General features: G+C 38.9%; 2 protein-coding genes across 3 annotated transcripts in view; one reads left to right on the forward strand and one right to left on the reverse strand.

Annotated features, from left to right (window-relative positions):
* The window catches only part of sobpa (sine oculis binding protein homolog (Drosophila) a), a 55,025-nt gene extending 49,050 nt beyond the window's left edge, over positions 1–5,975 (reverse strand). For both annotated transcript variants that reach the window (XM_052151726.1, XM_052151725.1), the window contains exon 1: positions 5,648–5,975. In XM_052151726.1, the coding sequence (XP_052007686.1) occupies positions 5,648–5,743 (96 nt within the window). In that variant the 5' untranslated portion in view covers positions 5,744–5,975. The remainder of the gene's footprint in view (positions 1–5,647) is intronic.
* Positions 5,976–14,263: 8,288 nt separating this feature from the next.
* pdss2 (prenyl (decaprenyl) diphosphate synthase, subunit 2) overlaps positions 14,264–19,552 on the forward strand; it is a 47,207-nt gene continuing 41,918 nt past the window's right edge. Inside the window, exon 1 of the mRNA XM_052151310.1 lies at positions 14,264–14,813. Coding sequence (XP_052007270.1) covers positions 14,587–14,813 — 227 coding nt within the window. The 5' untranslated portion in view covers positions 14,264–14,586. The remainder of the gene's footprint in view (positions 14,814–19,552) is intronic.

The raw sequence follows: 19,552 nt of genomic DNA on the forward strand, positions 1-19,552 counted from the left end.
TACATGTCCATTAGAGAATTTATGAGCATTTTGTGTTTAAGTTGTAGAATTTGTTGTATCAGGTGTCATGCTTATAATTTTGTCTATTTATTGTAATGCCTGGTGCTATGTAGAGTTTTTTGTTTTTACACTAGCCATCCATCCATCCATCCATCTATGAACATTTATTCCTGTGTGCTCGTTTCTAACCAGTTTTGCTAATCAGCTGTGAACAAATTCTATGGATTTTGCACAAAAGTGTGCACTAAATGTTACTTCATAAACATAATTGCAATCTGAAATTTCCTGCACTCCTCTCCTATCAAGGCTGCCAGAAAAAAGAAGAAATAGAAAGAGAGACTAGACTATATTTCTAGTATTTCTGTCCCTATAGAGATTAAATCAAATAGGAAATGTTTTTTATAAAATGTTTTTTTTTTTTTAGGGCAGAGTGAAATATCAGCAAGAAAAGTGACAAGATACATAGCAGAAAATCTCATTCCCTCTCTGCCTCCTTCTCTCTGTTCGCTGTGATTGTGACGGCGGGGGGAATCGGACACCCTGCGTGCAGTAACAAGAGTAGGTCACTCTAGACCATGATAAAATTCCCTCCTCCTTTTGCCAACTTTCCTTCTGACCAACCTCTCTTTCCCTCACTCACTCTCTCTCCTCTCCTCCCAGCACACTTTTCCATTCGCTTCTTGTTTTTTCTCTTGTCCCTCTCTTATACTGAATATCACTCTTTTTCTCTCTTACTTACTCTATTCCTCTCTCTCTCTTTCCCCCACCGCTATGCTCTGCTTTCATTTCCATCTACCTTCCTTGATATCCGATCCTGCCTGTATTCTCAGCTTTCAGTTTTTACAGCTTAGGCTGCCTATTGCTGTATACATTCCTTTCTCCTTCTCTCCCTCTCTCTCATCCCCCTCTCCATCGGGGCAATCACCAGCATGGGCTTATTTTACCATGCTGCACATGAAAGCAGACAGTGATGAAGGCAACACTGTCAGATGTCTCTCTACCTCCTTCTCTGTCTCTCTCTGAGGTATAATCCTTTACAAGGCCACATTGTGCACAGTTTATCTCATGTTCTCTTCTATTTTTTTCTTTTGTCTCATTTCTTGTAAGAGAAAAATTAAACAAAGTATTGTTTTAAATAGCACTAAAATGAGGTACTCCTCATAGGCAGGGTTTGTGTATGTGTGTTGGTGGAAATCTGATACCTGAGAGGGAGAAATTCATAATGCTCAGGTCTCAAGTTCTCACTGAGGCAATAAGAGAACTGCACAGCAAAACCAGAACGCAGATTGTATTTGTACACACACATTTGTGAGTTACAGTATGTTTTCAGATTACATCGTAACAAGCAATGTTTGTGTAAGGGGTTATTTACATGGGTATCGAGCATCAGAGATGAAAAGACAGCAAGAAAACAGAGCCTCTGTACCAGTTAGAGTAGAACACTTTCCTTCACCTCTAAAGAAAGCTGGACTTGGCGTTAACAGTTATAGCCCACAGTGGAAAACATGAACTCAACGAAGAGCAGAAAGAGAGAGAGAGAGAGAGAGAGAAAGAAAGAAAGAGAGTTCAAAAGGATAAAGAGTTTTTCAGTTTTTCCTGTGAGTAAATCAAAAGCCCGACAGACACATTTTGATAATAACAGTCGGATGGAAGTATTCAACCTTGTTTTGATTTTCCCCCTATTACCGACACCTGTTGACGCATGTATCTCAGACCCCTCAAACAGACCCTAGCTCTAAACCCTCCTCTGGTTACTCTACACCACATATCACATTTTAGCTTTTGATTCCACAGAACCTGATATGTGTCTGTTGATGCAAATGTTTGGGGAAAATTTTTGTTTTGTCTCCATGGCTTTGCTCTTTCCTGTTTTTTGTTTTTATTTTTTATGTTAAATGGATGTAAAACACACACATTGTCAGCTCTGTTTGCATATGCTTGGGTCCACTGCCCTCAGCTGATGGGTGGTATGTCTGGGGTACCTATATGGGTTTTTTGGGAGTAGCTGTATGGGTTATCCATATTTCTGCAGTTTTCTAAACACTCTCCCCATCTCCCAATGATTGGTCTAACATAGTCCCAACCCACCCCTCACGCCATTAGTTGAGCCAATGTTGCTTTGTCGGGCTAGTTGGTATGCTCAAACAAATAGAGTAATGTTTAAAAGTCCCACAGAGTCAAGCATCTACACTTTTTTAGAGAATCAACCAATGGCTTATACACATACAGTAGTTGTCTTTGCATATTAAGCTGGGGCAGGATAAAGTAGTGACATTGGGGGAAAAAATGACACCTTACATCTTTAAGAATCAAACACTATTCTTAACTTTAATAATGTATTTGGTGGTTATAGTCTTGTGTGTATCTGGGAGTGTTTGTGTATAGTATTTGAGCAGGGTATCTGGGGTACCAATATACAGCAGTATCTGTAGAAAAACACACTAATGTCTTCCCACTATTTTCTCTTCTCCCTTGAGAAGTGATTTAACAATCTTTCAGCAAAATTCTAGATCATGTGAAAAATATCATATAGCCAAAACATTACAGTAAAAGAACATTTAAGTTATGCATGTGGCCTGACATTACAAGAAACATTGTATAAGATCAGATGCAATCTTAAACTTGATCAGTCCCATAATTACTGTTACTGTTCTTTATACTTTTGTTTTGTTTTTGGCAGAGAGGCATTTGACATTCTGCACAGTGTCATATTAGGATGGATGTTACAGAAAACAGTTTTTCAGGGTAAGTGAGACAACTGTGAGTAAACTTCTCTCAATCACTTAATGATGTTCCCATAATTGATGAGACTTTATGTTTTAAAGGAATTGTTTACCCAAAAATGAAAATTCTCTCATAATATACTCACCCTCATGCCATCCCAGATGTGTATGTATTTCATTCTTCAGCTGAACACAAACAAAGATTTTTAGAAGAATATTGCAGCTCTGGATGTTCATACTATGCAAGTGAATAGTGATCAGATGTTTCAAGCTCCAAAAACCACACAAAGACAACATAAACGTAATCCATAACTCCAGTGTTTAAATATATGTCTTTAGAATAATATGTGTGGGTGAGAAACAGATCAATATTTAAGTCCTTTTTTAAATTATAAATCTACATTTTCACATTGTGAAAGTGAAAGTGGAGACTTATAGTAAAAAGGACATAAATATTGATCTGTTTCTTACCCAAAGCGATTGCATCACTTCAGAAGAAATATATTAAAACAAATGAGTCATATGGATTGCATTTATGCAGCCTTTATATGCTTTTTGGAGCTTGAAACATCTGGTCACCATTCACTTCCATGGGATTGCATGAGGGTGAGTAAATTATGAGAGAATTTTCATTTTTGGGTGAACCCTTTATCCCCAAGTGCAAAGTGAGTTCTTCAGTTGATCAGTCTTCACTTCTAGGTATATAGGTTATTATAAACTGAAACAATTTATCATCCTTTTGATTTGTAAAATAATATTTGTGTGTTTGCTCAATAGGATCTCAAATAATACCTTAAAGGTGTTTTTATCAACATTTTTGCCCATAATCAACTAAAACATAAATACTTAAAGAGAACTGTAACTGTCAGGTGACCTCAGACTCTCTCTGGAGAGTTTGACCTTAAAAAGTTTGGTGGGATGAAATGTGCTCTAAAGTTCCTCTCTCTTCAAAATTAAGACCATTAAGATCATCCACAGCTCTGTGGTAAAATGACAAATATATGGATGAAATTACAAACATGTGCCTCACTTGTACACCCAACACCCCTGACAAGGCAAACATTCTTCATAGCACTTTGGAGACGCATCAGTGATTTAGTGATTAAATAAAGACCAAATGTGAACAAATACAAACACTGTCTGATATTTTCAGGATCAGGAGAAATCATTGAACCCAGTTTTGCCCTATGGATTACAGGCCAGTACACAAGGTCACTCATCAGGATTCGCAATGTGCACACCACAGTCCTTAAACTAAAATTAAAAATATGACAAAACGTTCTGTGGTGGGTACACAATTATCCAGGTTATTAGTACGATTAATGGATATTAAATGAATTGAAAATTCATACAATTTGATCTGAACAACACACAATCATATTTGTTATAATCCCTTGCAGTCAAAAATAACTTAAGCAGTGTAAAAGACATCGCATGCTTGTTAGGCAGGCAGCAGGGTAATTTCACCAAAATTAATTGATTATGCAAGCAGGGGGCACAGAAAAATCTATACACAACAATCTCAGCACTCACAAATCAAGTAACACAATTTTCTATTGCATAAGAAATAAATAAATTTCCGCAGCAAAATAAGTCAATTTCTGCTAGGGCAGCATGCATATCTTCTCGTTTGTGTGTTTATGTGTGTGTGCGCGCGCACGCGCGTGTGTGTGTGAGTTACGTCAAACTAAAAGATCGGCGGCGTTTAAGGAGACCGTTGAGACGCACGCGTGTATCTCCGCTACAAGTCGATCAATATCTGTCAAATTTAGAGCCCCCGTGGACCGGAGCGCCTCGCGCAGGTCCCGTTAAGTCATCAGTCTGGCAAGAAAGACAGCGCACAGGTCACAAAGCAATTGCCCCAAACACATTCTCAGAGACATTATCAAATAAATAATAATGAAATGTATCCCGTATACTATACGGCTACGTTGCATTAATTGTTAATGTGGTCTCTTCTGATAAAATGCACAGATGCGTTACCATACATTCTGGCGTTTTCAAAACATCAGGCTGCATGGCAGATGAAGCAAACGCTTCAAACAATGAGCACCAGAAGAGGAGACAAAGCGCCTGTGTGCGCCCTCCAAATATAAAAACATAGCACTCTACAGTACAGAGCAATATCAGTACAATAATAAGTGAATAATCTCAGCGCTCTTGAATATACAGATCTGTGAATACATGTACCAAATACCCCCAAAATGGCTTTTAAATGTGCATTTGTTATGAGGAGAAGGCGCTCAAGATGCACATCTGGAGAGTAACCAACGCTTCCCATCACAACAGCTGGACAGCTGCATCCGTCTAACCTGCTTTCCAATTCATTCTTAAGGATTTCTCCCATGTATTCTGATGTTTATGTGCCGTGAGGCCCCGTTGTTTGCGGTGTGATAGTAACTGTGGTAGTAGTCGTAGTAGTAGTAACAAACAGCAGTTTGACGCGGAGACTGACGCACTGGATTTTCCATCTACAGTGGAGCCGCGAAAGGAGAGGAATTCTCTCTAAAAAATATTGGCACTAATAGTTATGTTCGTACCGTATCAGGATTGTATTATTACAAGCATATTTTACTTGCACATGACTGAAAAGACATAAATAAATGTGTTCAAATAAAATATATATTCATACTTTAGCAAATATGCATGAGAGAAGCTCAAGCACAGCCAATGTATACTGTGTGAATTAACCTTAAAAAGAAAAGGAGAGGAAAATAATGCCGACCTGTTCTGCAACCCCCCCACCCCCCTCCAATTTCTTTTTTAAGTTAGCTTATTAACCCCAAACATACAGCGTTTGAATGAATCGGTTCTCTATATCCAGTCCGAGGGCGGAGCGGCGGTGCGCTCAACGCATCCAAAAATGACAAGTCTTTGTGGGCGCTCGTGTCGCGCGCCCGAGAGAGAGCGAGCGCACAACCTACCTTCATCTCCGCGTTAATTTCCCTCTTTACGGGGTGAGCTGGTTTTCTGCTCCTCTTGTTTTCCGGGGGTCTTCCCTCTTTCTCCATCTCAGCCATGTTTTCTTTAATTCTCTGTCAATATTTGGGGGCAAAAACCCGGGGGCGCGCGGCACGGAGCGAGGCGGGGCCGTTTCAGAGTTGAAGAGAGGCAGCGAATGGCAGGCACGCCAGAAGCCCCAGTGAAGTTGCTGCTGCTGCTGTTGGTGCTGCTGTTGCGGGCTCACCATGCCCGGTCGACTCAGCCATCTTCTGCCTGCTATTTCTCAGCAGTCTGAGCGTGAGCTGGAGCGAGCACTCTCGGAAAGCCAACCGAGAGGTTGAGAAAAAAAGAGCGAGCCAGACAGGGGGAGGGGCCTCCGCCGTAACTCTATACGGCCACGCTGATCCCGGGAAGGCTATTTCCTCCCCAATTTTCCACAGATCGGTTTTCACTCAGGACTCCACGCGTGGCGGAGGTTGTCGCGCAATAGGAGTGAATAGGTGCCATTGTCTGATGTGTTATCGTTCGCTCCCCGCGTGTTATCAGCGCTCCGCAGGGGTGCTTAATATTGTTATACGAGATTATTAATGGGGGAAAACGGTTAAAGGGTTTTTAATAACTTACTATTGATTAAACATATTTGAATGGGCTTCATTATCATAATGAGTGGTGTTTATGAGCGCGATATCTGCAGGTAATTAAAACCCACGTACGAGGTATTAGGGCAGTTATGAGGCGGCAAATGTGTCTTACAAAAATGTATGTTACAAATAAGAGAGTCAGATAATATAATACATGACTATCGAATAAAAAGCTGTTTATTGAGCTTGATTAGAGTATTTTAGAAAGAGCATCACACCAGGGGTAGAGCTAGTGGGTGGCAAGGGGTGACCGTGGGCACCATGGACACCAGGTGGCCACCCCATTAGCCACCCCACTCACAGTTATCGTTTTGGTCACTTTTTGTCTTGGGCACAATTAAGTTAGTCTTTCGATGATACAAACAAATAATTTACTCCCCATCATGCCATTCCAGATGTGTATGACTTTTTTCTTCTGCTGAACACAAGTATTTTTAGAAGAATATCTCAGCTCTGTAGGTCCTCACAATGCAATGAATGGGTACCAACATTTTGAAGATTTAAAAGCATGTAAAGGCAGCATAAAAGTACTCCAGTAGTAAAATCCATGTTTTCAGAAGTGATATGATAGGTGTTGGTGCGAAACAAATCCATATGTCTTTTTTTTATACTATAAATTGTCCTCCCAGCCCAGTAGGTGGTGATATGCACTTAGAATGTGAATTGCCAAAAACAAATGAAGTAGAATGTGAAAGTGTAGATTTATAGTTTCTCACCCACATCTATCATATTGCTTCTGAAGATATGTATTTAACTGCTGTAGTTTTATGGATTACTTTTATGCTGCCTTTATAGGCTTTTTGGACGTTGCATTGTATGGACCTACAGATCTGAGATATTCTTCTAAAAATCTTTGTTTGTATTCAGCAGAAGAAAGAAATTCATACACATTTGGGATGGCATGAGTAAATGAGGAGAGAATTAAACATTTTTGGGGAAGATATCCCTATTTTTATAAATGTATTTTCAGCAGGAAAGAAAAGAAAAAAGAGACTGTGGCCGTGAAGCTTTGTGTCCATTGAAGTAAATTATTATATATATATTTTTGTATGTATAGAAGAATCTGTAATCCCTGAATACATATCTTTCTCTTGTATTCTCTTATTTCATCTCCAGTCCACTTGTGTATCAAAGATTCACTCTCAGGCATGGCACATGAAGGGCACGGTGGCACTAGACCTCCTCTCTCCTCTGGCTTGGACCAAAGGCTGTCTTCCTTGAGAGCGCATCGACGTCCCATCCCAGATCACTAGCAGATGCGCGGCTGCCTGAATGAGTGCATTGTTTAGCACACACAGCTCTGGCAGCTCCTGCTGAACATTAGCCCACGATAAACAGTTACATTCTAGCAGGGATATTGTTACCCCTCTAGATACCAGAGGAGGTGCTTCAGCCCATTTCTAACAGGCCAAACTGTGTTTTCTCCAGCATGGATTGGCTTTCACTTCGATTTGATTCCATAGCTCTTAGCATAGTGTATCAAGTGCAGAGGAATATGGTTTGTAAACACAAGTAAGGCCCTAATATGCAATGACAAATAAGATTAGAGGATGGAATTTACGTCTCATGGGAATCGCCTGGTGGAAAAAGTGTGGTCATGAGACTGCATCAGCTTTTTCTGTTCTTATTGTAATCCCTGCTTGTTTATATTTTGTGTGTATTATGTCTATGTACGTATGCCTATGTGTGTATGTGAGTTTGTGAGTCTCCATTTCAAAAAGATACTAATGGGATTTCTATGAGAGGCAAGTATTACAAAAGGAATTAAAAGTAGATGCAAAACAGCTGGGTGCAGAATCCATCACTGGTTAGCAAAAAATAAACATTCATTTTACAATCACAGTGACAGATGAAGCTTTGTAAAATGAAATTTGCTCTTTGATTTGCCTGCGTGTGTTTGCGCACAGTTTGTGTGTATGCGTGTGTGTCATAGTCTCTTTTTGCAATTGCCTACCGTGATTTAAAAGCAGGAACTCACCTTATATGATCTTTAGATGCGACTCAGATCTCCTACTGAGTCTATGCAAAATAAAGCTCTCAATTTATACACACAAAAGCCTCCAGATGAGGCTCAACCTTGCCTCAGCTCAATCTTTTCTGGAATTCAAAAAGCACAAAAACAGTCAATTGAAAAGTGCATGTAAGTGGATTTCCACTGTAGATTGCTTTCAGTTGTTTAATAACTGGACCGTTTTCATTGTACCTTGAATGAGTTTTATGTTTCTTAAAAAAAAAAAAAAGACAACCACTCTTTAACCAATGTAAAAGAGTGGTTGTTATGATAGAAATTCTGTTGTCCATATCAAGCATGGACCTTGAGCTTTAACTTTAAAAACTTTGTCAGATAAAAGCAAAGCATACCATACATTTCCACAGTAACCAACTAATTGGGTCAGATGTTTTCCTGCTTATTAGACTATGGCTTGTCAAAGCAGTTCTCTGAGGTCTACAATTATACCACAAGATTTGGTTGAACAGGAAGCTTCGAGCATACCTCAAAGAAAATAATTTGTTGTTGTGGTTACCCCTGGTCCAATCAAAAATGGCCAATAGTCTCAAGATTATGTTTGTGGTGTTTCAAATCTTCTGAAGTTTCTGTTTGATTAAATTACTCCATGGAGCACAACAGAACTTTTAATTATATGATGATAACAGTCGTCCATTAATTCATCATAAGTGACAAAAAAATTTAATAAAATAACAGTGTAGTAGCTGAATTTGGATACCCTCAAAGCAGAGCTCTTCTGCAGGACTCATACAGCAGATGGCTGATTACTTACAAAGTTTATTTGCAGGGTATTATAATTTCAGTGAGTGTTATTGGAAAGGCTGAGTGGAGGATTTGTAAGTGCAGTAAACATCCACGTTTCACACTTGAAGAGGTGTTTGTTGACTAATGAGCAGAACTTTCTGCTTTCTGCTAAATGGAGCATAATAAGGTAGAGGGACAGCTGTCATGTCTAGGATCTAATACTATTCAACAAACCAATTTCTGAGGCTGAGCTGTTTGGTTTCTTTGTTTTTGCAATATACATGTCACAGAAACAATTTCTGGATCAGTGTAGAAGGGCAGCTGGCACCTGGAGCCTCTGCCACTGTTGATTCAACTTGGTCAGATATCTAAAACCCAGAGACAGCGTGAAGTGGGTGTGGTAGTGGAATGATCTGGAAATTCTGTAAAGCGCAAACAGAAGAAAGAGAACTTTATTGCTGAATAGTTAGAACTGAATGCCATTATGACACATCATTGATGATGAGGCCATCTGTCAGCATACATACTTTATATATTGTATTAATTATATAGCTAAATAACTTCTGAGCCAGTTCGCTGTAAAATAGGTAAGCAGGAAATTTGAGATTAATGTGCCATATGTTGTTGATTAAAGTAATGCAACCCAGTCTTAAATAATAGGTCAAATTTCAAAGGGAGAGAATGGAGAGGAACTTAATTTTGTTCTCTCTTTTTCTTTCTCTCTCACACATGTACACTCCCTGTGCCCACTTAAAAATGTGTGAATGTGTAATCACATTATTTTGAGACATTATCCTCTTCTAAACCTAAAAAACAAAAACCAAAAAATGTGTGTGAAGGAACTTGACGAGTTAATTAAGTTCTTACCTACAGGCAAGGCTCCGGGGCCAGATGGTTTTGCCGCTGAATTTTTTAGATCTTATGCTACAGAATTGGCTCCACATTTGTTAGAAGTTTATACAGAATCATTAAAGAATGGAAAGCTTCCGCCAACCATGACACAATCCCGGATCAGTCTGATTCTTAAAAAGGACAAAGATCCAAGGGAGTGTAAGAGTTACCATCCAATTTCCCTGATCCAGCTGGATGTAAAAATTTTGTCAAACATTTAGGCTAACCGATTAATTAAAGTTATGACATCTCTTATAAATGTAGATCAGCTGGGGTTTATTCGGGGTTGTAGCTCTTCTGATAACATTAGGTTATCAATTCAATATCATGTGATCAGTGGCGAATGATCAGACTCCGGTCACTGCCATCTCACTTGATGCCGAATAAGCATTTGATATGGTAGAATGGGATTATCTTTTTAAGATTTTGGAAATCTATGGGTTTGGGAGTATGTTTATTGGTTGGATTAAGTTAATTTATAGACACCCTGTAGCGGCGGTACAAACAAATGGATTAATTTCAGATTATTTTAATCTGGATAGGGGCACCCGGAAGGGATGCCCTCTTACCCCATTATTGTTCTGTCTTGCCCTGGAACCATTAGCAGCTGCGATAAGAAAGGAGGATGATTATCCAGGGGTGGTGGAGGGAAGTGTGGCACATAATCTTCTACTTTACGCAGATTATATTTTATTATTTGTCTCTAACCCTACTAGATCTATGCCTTGCCTCCACAGAATTATTTATTCCTTTTCTATATTCTCAGGATACATAGTCAATTGGTCTAAATCCAAAGCTTTGGCTCTGACAGCGTACTGTCCAGAAATGGCCTTCCAGCCGGATCCAGCCAGAGGTCCAAACAGGGCATTAAGTATTTGGGTATTTTATTCCCAGCTAATTTGTGTGATTTAGTTACAGTTAATTTTGACCCTTTAATAAAAAGGTTTTCGAGCAATGTGGACAGGTGGGCTTCATTACATTTATCTATGATTGTAAATGTTAATGTTATTAAAATGAATTGTATATCAAAATGCAACTACCTGCTACAGTAGTTTACTATAGAGATCCCCCTCTTTTATTTCAAGCATTTTGAGAGCATAACGAAGTCCTTCATTTGGAATGGTAAACACCCCAGATTACATTTTAGTAAGCTGCAGAGGCCATTTGACAAAGGTGGGCTAGGCCTTCCCAAGATTTTGTTTTATTATTATGCGTTCAGACTCAGGCATTTGGCTCCTTGGTCGTTCCACCTGAAAGAGCCACTCCCTGGTTCTGTACTGAACAGGAAGTTCTTGCCCCTATTTTGCCATTGCAAAGCCTTTCTTTCAATCTAACCAGATAAGTTAAATCACACCCCGTTATTTCGCATTTGCACTAGGTATGGTCAAAAGTTTCAGAGTGTTTAATTCGGATATTTATTTAAATGTTGCCTTGAGCCTGTAGCTAAACCCTAAACTATATATTATTAACTCCCCTTCCTTTATGGAGCCAGAAATATGACAAAACAATTTGAATTTGAATTGTGTAAATTTGAATTATAGACTTTTGAATCTGAAATATAAGTGTGATTTTGCCAAATGTAATATTACATTGTATTTTAAAGTTTGAATTAAAAAAAGTTAAACTACAATCCTGGACATTTCATATTTAACCAAATTGAATAGTTTTTTTTAATGGCACAATTTTATAAATATAAATGTTCAAACATCAAATTTTTGATTCTGAAATTTAAAAGTAGAAGAGTAGAGGGTCTCAGAAAAGTCAAACTGAGCATTTTGGCCAATTACAGGTCAAGGTGCAATAATTCTCTGGTGCAAGCGTGATTCAAAATGTCACCATTCTGACCATGAAGTGGTTCTTAAACTTTTATGATTTATATTTTTATGGTTTGATTAAACCATAAAATGTGGTTAAATATGAAATGTCCAGGATTGTAGTTTAAATTTTTTTATCTATTTAAAATGCAACATAATATTACATTTAGCAAAATCACACTTATATTTCAGATTCAAAAGTCCATAATTCAAATTTACACAATTCAAATTCAAATTGTTTTGTCATTATTCTGGCTCCATATTTCTGCTGGACAGATTGGATGTGAGGGGGGTTAATACACTCCGTGACCTGTATGAGAGTGGAGTATTGAGATTTTTTTTATAATTTCATTCCCAGTTTGGGAATCCCAGATCTCAATTCTATAGATATTTACAACTGCACCACCTGCTCTGCACTGTTTTTGGGAGTAGCACCCCCCCCCCCCCCCCCTTAAAACAGCAGATACTCTGGAAGTGGTGATTACTGCTTTTGCAAAAGGTCAAGAAGCATCAGTGTATTATTCCCTGATAGTTCAGAGTCTGTGTGATGAATCTATAACTTCTCTCAAGAGATTATGGGAGAAAGATGTAAATTTGGTATTTGAGGAGGCAATTTAAGATTTTACATCAATATAGGACCCTCTCTAGATTATATAGACTTGGTCACAAAGACACACCCACCTGCTGGCGATGCCATTCAGAAGATGGGGACATATCCCCTGTGCTTTGGGGGTGTTTAAAGATTAAAGAATTTTGGTTGGGGGTTCACAAATTTATTTGTGATGTGTTGGCTGCTCAGGTTTCATTTTGCCCCTGACTCTGTGTTCTAGGCAATAAGTGTATTCATAAAATTCATAAATGTAAATGTAGGCGATGGGACAGTCATTGATGTAGAAAATGGGTTCATGAAGAGTTGGGTCCTGGCTGGTGTCATGATCAGAAGGCAAGTCATCCTTAGGGGATGGAAATCAGCTGGAGTGCCCTCGTTTGTGGAGTGGTGCACGGAGATTGGCAGGGTGGCTGCTTTTGAGGGCATGGTTTGTAGAAAGCTGGGCAACACAGGATTATTTTATAAAAATATGGGGTATGTATTTAGATTTTTTGGAGAGCTCTCGTGGGAGACGGTGGAGGGAGATGAGTAACATTGAATATGTGTGTGCATTCTTATTGTTTTTAATGTATTCATTTTTTTTTTCTTTTGAATACTGTCTGTTGATTTATTTTGTGTGTCATTGTTGGTTTGATATCGGGCCACTGGTGTGTGTGTGTTTTGTTGGGGGGGTTCAGAGGGAAGGGTATAGGTTTATATAATGTGATTCCATGTTTCCTCTTATGTTTAATTGATTTGTCATTGGGATCAATAAAAATTGTTAATTGCAAAATAATGTGTTATGTGTTGGATTTAGTTAAACTATATATATATATATATATATATATATATATATATATATATATGCAGCATTTTTGCATCAAGCTTTTAAAGTAAATTCAACTTATGGGCATTTTATGTCAGCATAACTAGAAAACTTTAATTAGATATACATAGATGTATGAGTTCTAAACCTTTTATTTTAAGGAAAATAAGTTATGTCACATGAATAAGATTTAACAACTAATAGCATGTTGTTTCAAAAAAGTTTTTATATTATTTCTACCTAATTTAATTACCTCAAAATAAAATAATGACTGTAGTCAGTCATTAAATAATTCCTCAAAAAAGTGCAGATAAAGCTGCACTTCAGCTACGCATTCAGGAAACATTATATGGTTTAAACATTTGACCTAAGGGAACACCAAATCACCCTACTGGTAACTTTACACAAAACAACTATGGTAAAACAACAATAATACTAAAAAGAGCTAAAAATCTCTCTGAATTCTTGATAACTGATTGGATAATCGCTTAAGTAGGTGTACCTGATAAAGTGGTCAGTGACTGTATATCCTGATCAGCTTTAAGAGACTTAAAAGACGAACTGAAATACAGCATGAAATATGAAAGCAATATGATTCCATTCCAACCATTCTGCTTCAAACACAGTAACCCTGTAAACTAAATTTTCTGAGTGGTAACGTTTTGGCAAACAAAGTGTCACCATCTGTGACAGGTTTTTAGCAAAAACATGAATCTTCCAACAACAGCTGAAGTGTCTAATTAGATACATTGTCCGGTTAGGGTACTGTAATAAAGTAACCTTTGACATAATTAAGGTTTTTGGTTTTTTAACAGTTTATACAGCTGAAATCTACACGTGGACCCATGGAATTGGTCATGGGGATTAGAACAAATATGAATATATTTGAAATTATATATATATATATATATATATATATATATATATATATATATATACACACACACAAATCATTTGTCTAAACAATGTCATATTTTATCTATGCTATAGGAATTTAAGATTATAAGGTTTCAGGTGGACTCAGAGAGGGGTTCGGTGACGAAAGGGTTAACCTCGCAGTCTTTACGACAGCCGTAAACGAATTTGCGGAAGATGGCGTCCCGGTGCAGCTGTCAAAACGTGTGAGTTTAATACTGTTTGACATTCTGTTATCAACACGGACTCTCGATTTGGACTAAAATGCGCTTATAATAACTTGAGATCATTGCTTGATAAGCGGAGACGACGTCTGCATGGAGGGTGAAGATGTTTTCTTCCGTATGGAGGTGACATTGGGGAGGACAGAGGCTGCATCTTACACTATATAAGCGAAAGACCGTGTCAGATCTCTCATGTGAAGTTATTTGAAAATACCAATGAACATTAACTAATTTAAGTAACTGGTACTTTAGTTTTATTTGTTTTAAAATGGCTTGGAGGTCACGGATCTCTTCCATTGGACGGAGGAATCTAAGTATTTTTTCACACCCGTCTCCCTCGAGCTGGACTAAAGTGGTGTCTGACGCGGAAAAGATCGTAGGATATCCCACCTCATTCATGAGTTTACGGTGTTTACTCAGTGATGAGCTCAGTAACGTGGCCATGCACGTGAGGAAGCTGGTCGGGACGAAACACCCTCTTCTTAACACCGCCAGGTACTACATTAATGACTTTCTTATTAAGTCATAAGATACTTAAAGATACATAAAGATACTTAAAATACTTAGCGTATTTTCGAATTTTACTATGGCGAAGGACATGGTCATTAATATTAATTTGGCCAAACCTTTGAAATGTTCCTGTATTGCCCAGTTACGTATACTAATGTTCACGAGCCATGTTTATACCGTTGTAGAATTGGCTAGTTGTCGTATCAGCCAATAACTAACGTCTGCCTTTCATCCATTCAGGAGCATATTGGTCTGACGTTTCGTAACCTAATTGATAATAGTGAGCCACGCCTCTAAGATACTAGGATATGTAATTTATCGTGATGTTACAAGGTAATCATAAGGTTTTTTTTTTTAAAAAAAAATTTTTTTGCGTTGTGCATTTTTGTTTTCCATTTCTATGTACTTAGTAGCCTACATAATCATTTTGTAAAACTGTTTTACTGGAGCAAAGACATTACATAAGATGACTGAATATATATTATATAAACTGCCATTGGATATGGCACATTGTAATTCTGAAATTCTTGGATAAATTAGACCCTTTCGGAGGTAATGAGGAGTAACCTAAATAACGATTTAGGATCTCAGTAACTGGTTCAAGTTAACCGGTTCAGTGCCAGGTAGGGGCAGTCAAGAAATCCTACAGTTATTGAACAACAGTCCTTGAGTAAGGTATTTAAAGGGATAGTTCACTCAAAAATGAAAACGTCTTTCATCATTTGCCATGCCATATCAGTTGTGTAAGACTTTCTTTCTTCTGCAGAACAAAAACAAAGGTTTTTAGAAGAATATCTCAGCTCTGTGGGTCCATACAATGCAAGTGAATGGGGGTCCAAAACTTTGAACCTCCAAAAAGCACATAAAGGCAGCATAAAAGTAATCCATAAGACTCCAGTGGTGTAATTAAAGTCTTCAGAAGTGATCCAATCGTTTTTGGGTGAGAAAAGAGCAACTCCTTTTTCACTATAAATGTTTACACTTCCTAGTGCCATCTAGTGCTCTGTGCATGTGTCAAGCACTAGGAAGTGTAATTGAGCTTGAAATCATGATAGCCAAAGAGACTGCTGATGTCAAGATTTATAGTGAAAAAGGAGTTATATATAGGTCCGTTCTCACCTGAAACCAATTAGATTGCTTAAGAAGACTGGAATCATAGGGATTACTTTTATGCTGCCTTTATCTGTTATTTGGAGCTTTATCATTTTGGTCACCATTCATTTGCATTGTGAGGACCTACAAAGTTGAGATATTTTTCTAAAAACTTTGAGTTCAGCTGAAGAAAGAAAGTCATACACATCTGGTATGGCATGCGGGTAAGTAAATGATGAGAGAAATTTCATTTTTGGGTAACATATTCCTTTAACCCCTAGGTTACTCCAAGGAGACTGACCCTGGAAGTACAGTACTTCATAGTCATTTTGAAGTGTCCTTAAAGTAGCCATGGACAAAATTAATGGTGGCTCCCTCCTGTGGCTGCCATTTGCAGTTCCTTTTTTATATTTTATTGGACAGCTCTGAGACAGGCAGTCCAGTGTGCAATAAGAAGAGAGGTTGGGTTCATCTCTAAATTTCTAGCAGTCTCTATGTTTGATGGTTTACATTTTACACCACTGTGATCTTCACTTTCTCTACACATTATATCCAGTTGACTCAAATCATATTATGCTTGTAGAGGCTATCAGTTCCCACAGTTTAGTACAGTATGTTAAATAACAGTTTTTAAAAGTCTGAAGTCAAGAGAATAGCTTGGATGTAATTTCCCTTTTAAATGCTAAGAGCATTATTACATTTATGCTATCCAACTCAATGACATACAGAAAGTTTAAGAGGGTAAAGGACTGTGTGTTTGTGTCTGCATTTGGTTTGATAGAGAGAGAGAGAGTTCGGGAACCCAATCCGGCCCATCCAGACAACAGTGCTGGAAACCATAGCCCAAGGGTGTAATAACCTATACACCTAAATCTGATATGCCAATTTATTTGGGAGGGGTGGAGACCCTGTCTTCTCCCCTCAGTGTCAGTGCAGATTCAGCCGTCTCCTTAGACGCGCCAAAGTTATTTATATGCACAATGGCAGCCTGGCGAGCCGGGCTGTGCCAGCTCACATTCCAGTTCTGCTTTCGGTTCATTCTTGAAAAACAAACACACACACCTCGACAAAGTAGAGTTGAAATATCTGAGGATGGGAGTGACAGAGTCATGGAGGAAGACAGATAAGAGTAGGTTGCGGCAAGAGCTAGCAGAGATGTCTTAGGCGCTTCAGCAGCAGACCTTGACTACACATCCCCATACAGGCGTATTTTCCCAAAGACACACCCACACACAATCTTATGGACAAGCAGAGTTAATTGACGCACACACTTTCCCAATGACCTCATCTGCTGTGGTGTTTTGATTAATAATTACAGCAGTTACCTTCTTTATTGACAGAAGTTTCACAAAAATGTACTTAACTATTGAAGCACAGACTCCTGTACATCAGTATGTTTCTCCTAAAGATTCTCCAAAATTCCAATTTTGTAACATGTATAGTGCCTTTCATAAGTATTTGGACATTGAGACACTTTTCATAATATGAAATAAAGCAATCAATATAACACTTGGTTGAAAATCCTTTACAGTGAATGACTGTCTGAAGTCTGGAACCCATTGACATAACCAAATTCTGGGTTCCCTCCCTAGTAATGCTTTGCCAGGGCTTTGCTGCAGAGGTCTTATGTTACTGCTTGTTTGTGGGTCTTTCTGCTTTCCGTTTTGTCTTCAGCAAGTGAAATGCATATTCACTTGGGTTAAAGTCAGGTGACTGACTCAGCCATTAAAGACTATTTCACTTCTTTGCCTTGGAAAGCTCTTTGGTTACTTTCACAGTATGTTTTGGGTCAGTGTCAATCAGTACTGTGAAGAACCGTCTTCTCAGTTTTGCAGCATTTGGCTGAATCTGAGAAGACCGTATTGCCCTAAACAATTCAGAATTTATCATGCTGATTCTGTCAGCAGTCATATTAACAAACACTAGTAGCCCAGTTCCAATGGAAGCCATACATGCCCATGCCATAACACTGCCTCCACAATGTTTCACAAGTGAAATGGCAGGGGTGGAAAATGCTGTCCTTTTCTGCATGTCGTGGCACTGTTTTGTGGTCAGTTCTGCATAAAGCTACATTCACAGTTCACACTGCCAGCTACTCTGTCGCTGAATGTCGTCAGTGGCTGGTGGTTAGGTCGCTAGTGGTGTGTATGGAGAGTCTAAACAACTCTGTTTCTTTACAATTAATATTATTCTTAAAATATTAGTATCACATGAGCTCTACCATATTCTCTTGGCTGTCGCGCCCGAAAGTCGCTCTTCATTTGCATAAAATAAAAAATGTCTCAACTTTGTTGCGTCGCTAGACACGCCCACTTCCAGTCACCATGGTTGCCATCCCTCTAAGTTGCCAGCTCTCACTGAAAATGAATGAGATGAGGTCGGTTTGTTGCTGCATGTAGCTGACAGTGTGAACGCAGCTTAATGCGGCGGCTCATTTTAGTTTATCGCGGCCCATTCGGCCCGTTTCGTGGCCAACCCACCGGCTCGCTTGGTTCTCCCGATGGCCAGTCTGCCCCTGAACTGCCCCAAAATGCGTCGACCCACGGGGAAAATGCCTGGCATGCCAGATTACCAGCCTAGCCCTGGTACGTCATGTTGGGGGCTTCCCGGCCTGAGAGAACGAGGGAGGAATGGGACAGGGCAGGGCCGGGTCGTGATGCTACACACCCAGCCCCTAATCAGGCTAATCAAGCTGCAGAGAGCGATAATGGCAGACTGGAGACTGCAGTGGGACAGAGAGAGAGAGCGATTTATGGGCAGCGGTCCGACACATTTGTGTATTTGTCTTTTTGTTTAGTTCTTCATTAAACTATTATTTATATCATCAAGCCGGTTCTCGCCGCTTCCTTTACAATATATATATACTCCTTTCCATTTACCGTCAGACAAGAATCCGTCTTAACATCATGGCGGAAAATTGATGTCAGTGTAATGGTGTGTTAACATACAACGCGAATCAAGCGTTTCACCTGGCGCGATTACATACAAAGTCACGGCAAAGACGCAAATAAAGCGAATGGTGTAACTGGAACATGTGAAATTGTTTCATTCGCCAAAATCCTCATGATGCGTTGAGCATTGAGATTGCCCGGATGTCACTGACGTACTGGAGTACTGACGAAGTAGCAGAAGAAATCGGGAAATATTTATGAATAAATAGTTGTAGCATTGTGTGGGCACCCGGAATTGTATGACACAACATCATACATGTACAGAGACTGGACGAAAAAAGACATTGCTTTGAGGAAAGTGAGCGAGGAAATTGGACTACCTGGTAATTTCTGAAAATATTCACGTCTACTTGATTCCAGCTATTGGTTGTACTTTACTCTAAATCAAGTCGTAGAAGCCCCTCCTCCTGTCCTTTTCTCCTGCGGGAATACTTGCGAGTTTGCGTTAGAACATGAATTTAAACACACATTTATAATCAAGCGGTCAAACTCATGCAAGGTGAAAATTTTCAAGTTTCCCTTGACTTTTTTTAAAATAAGAGTTTATTGTGTACAAAATGTACTTACATTTCACAACTCAAAACTTCCTCAGCATTAAGATGTCATGAAAACATCTGAACATGACATCCACATTTCATCATTGATGCCTATTTGATATTCGGAAACCATCCTGTCACAGTG

The sequence above is a fragment of the Xyrauchen texanus genome, chromosome 20, assembly GCF_025860055.1.
Source record: "Xyrauchen texanus isolate HMW12.3.18 chromosome 20, RBS_HiC_50CHRs, whole genome shotgun sequence".
In the NCBI taxonomy this organism is placed as follows: Eukaryota; Metazoa; Chordata; class Actinopteri; order Cypriniformes; family Catostomidae; genus Xyrauchen; species Xyrauchen texanus.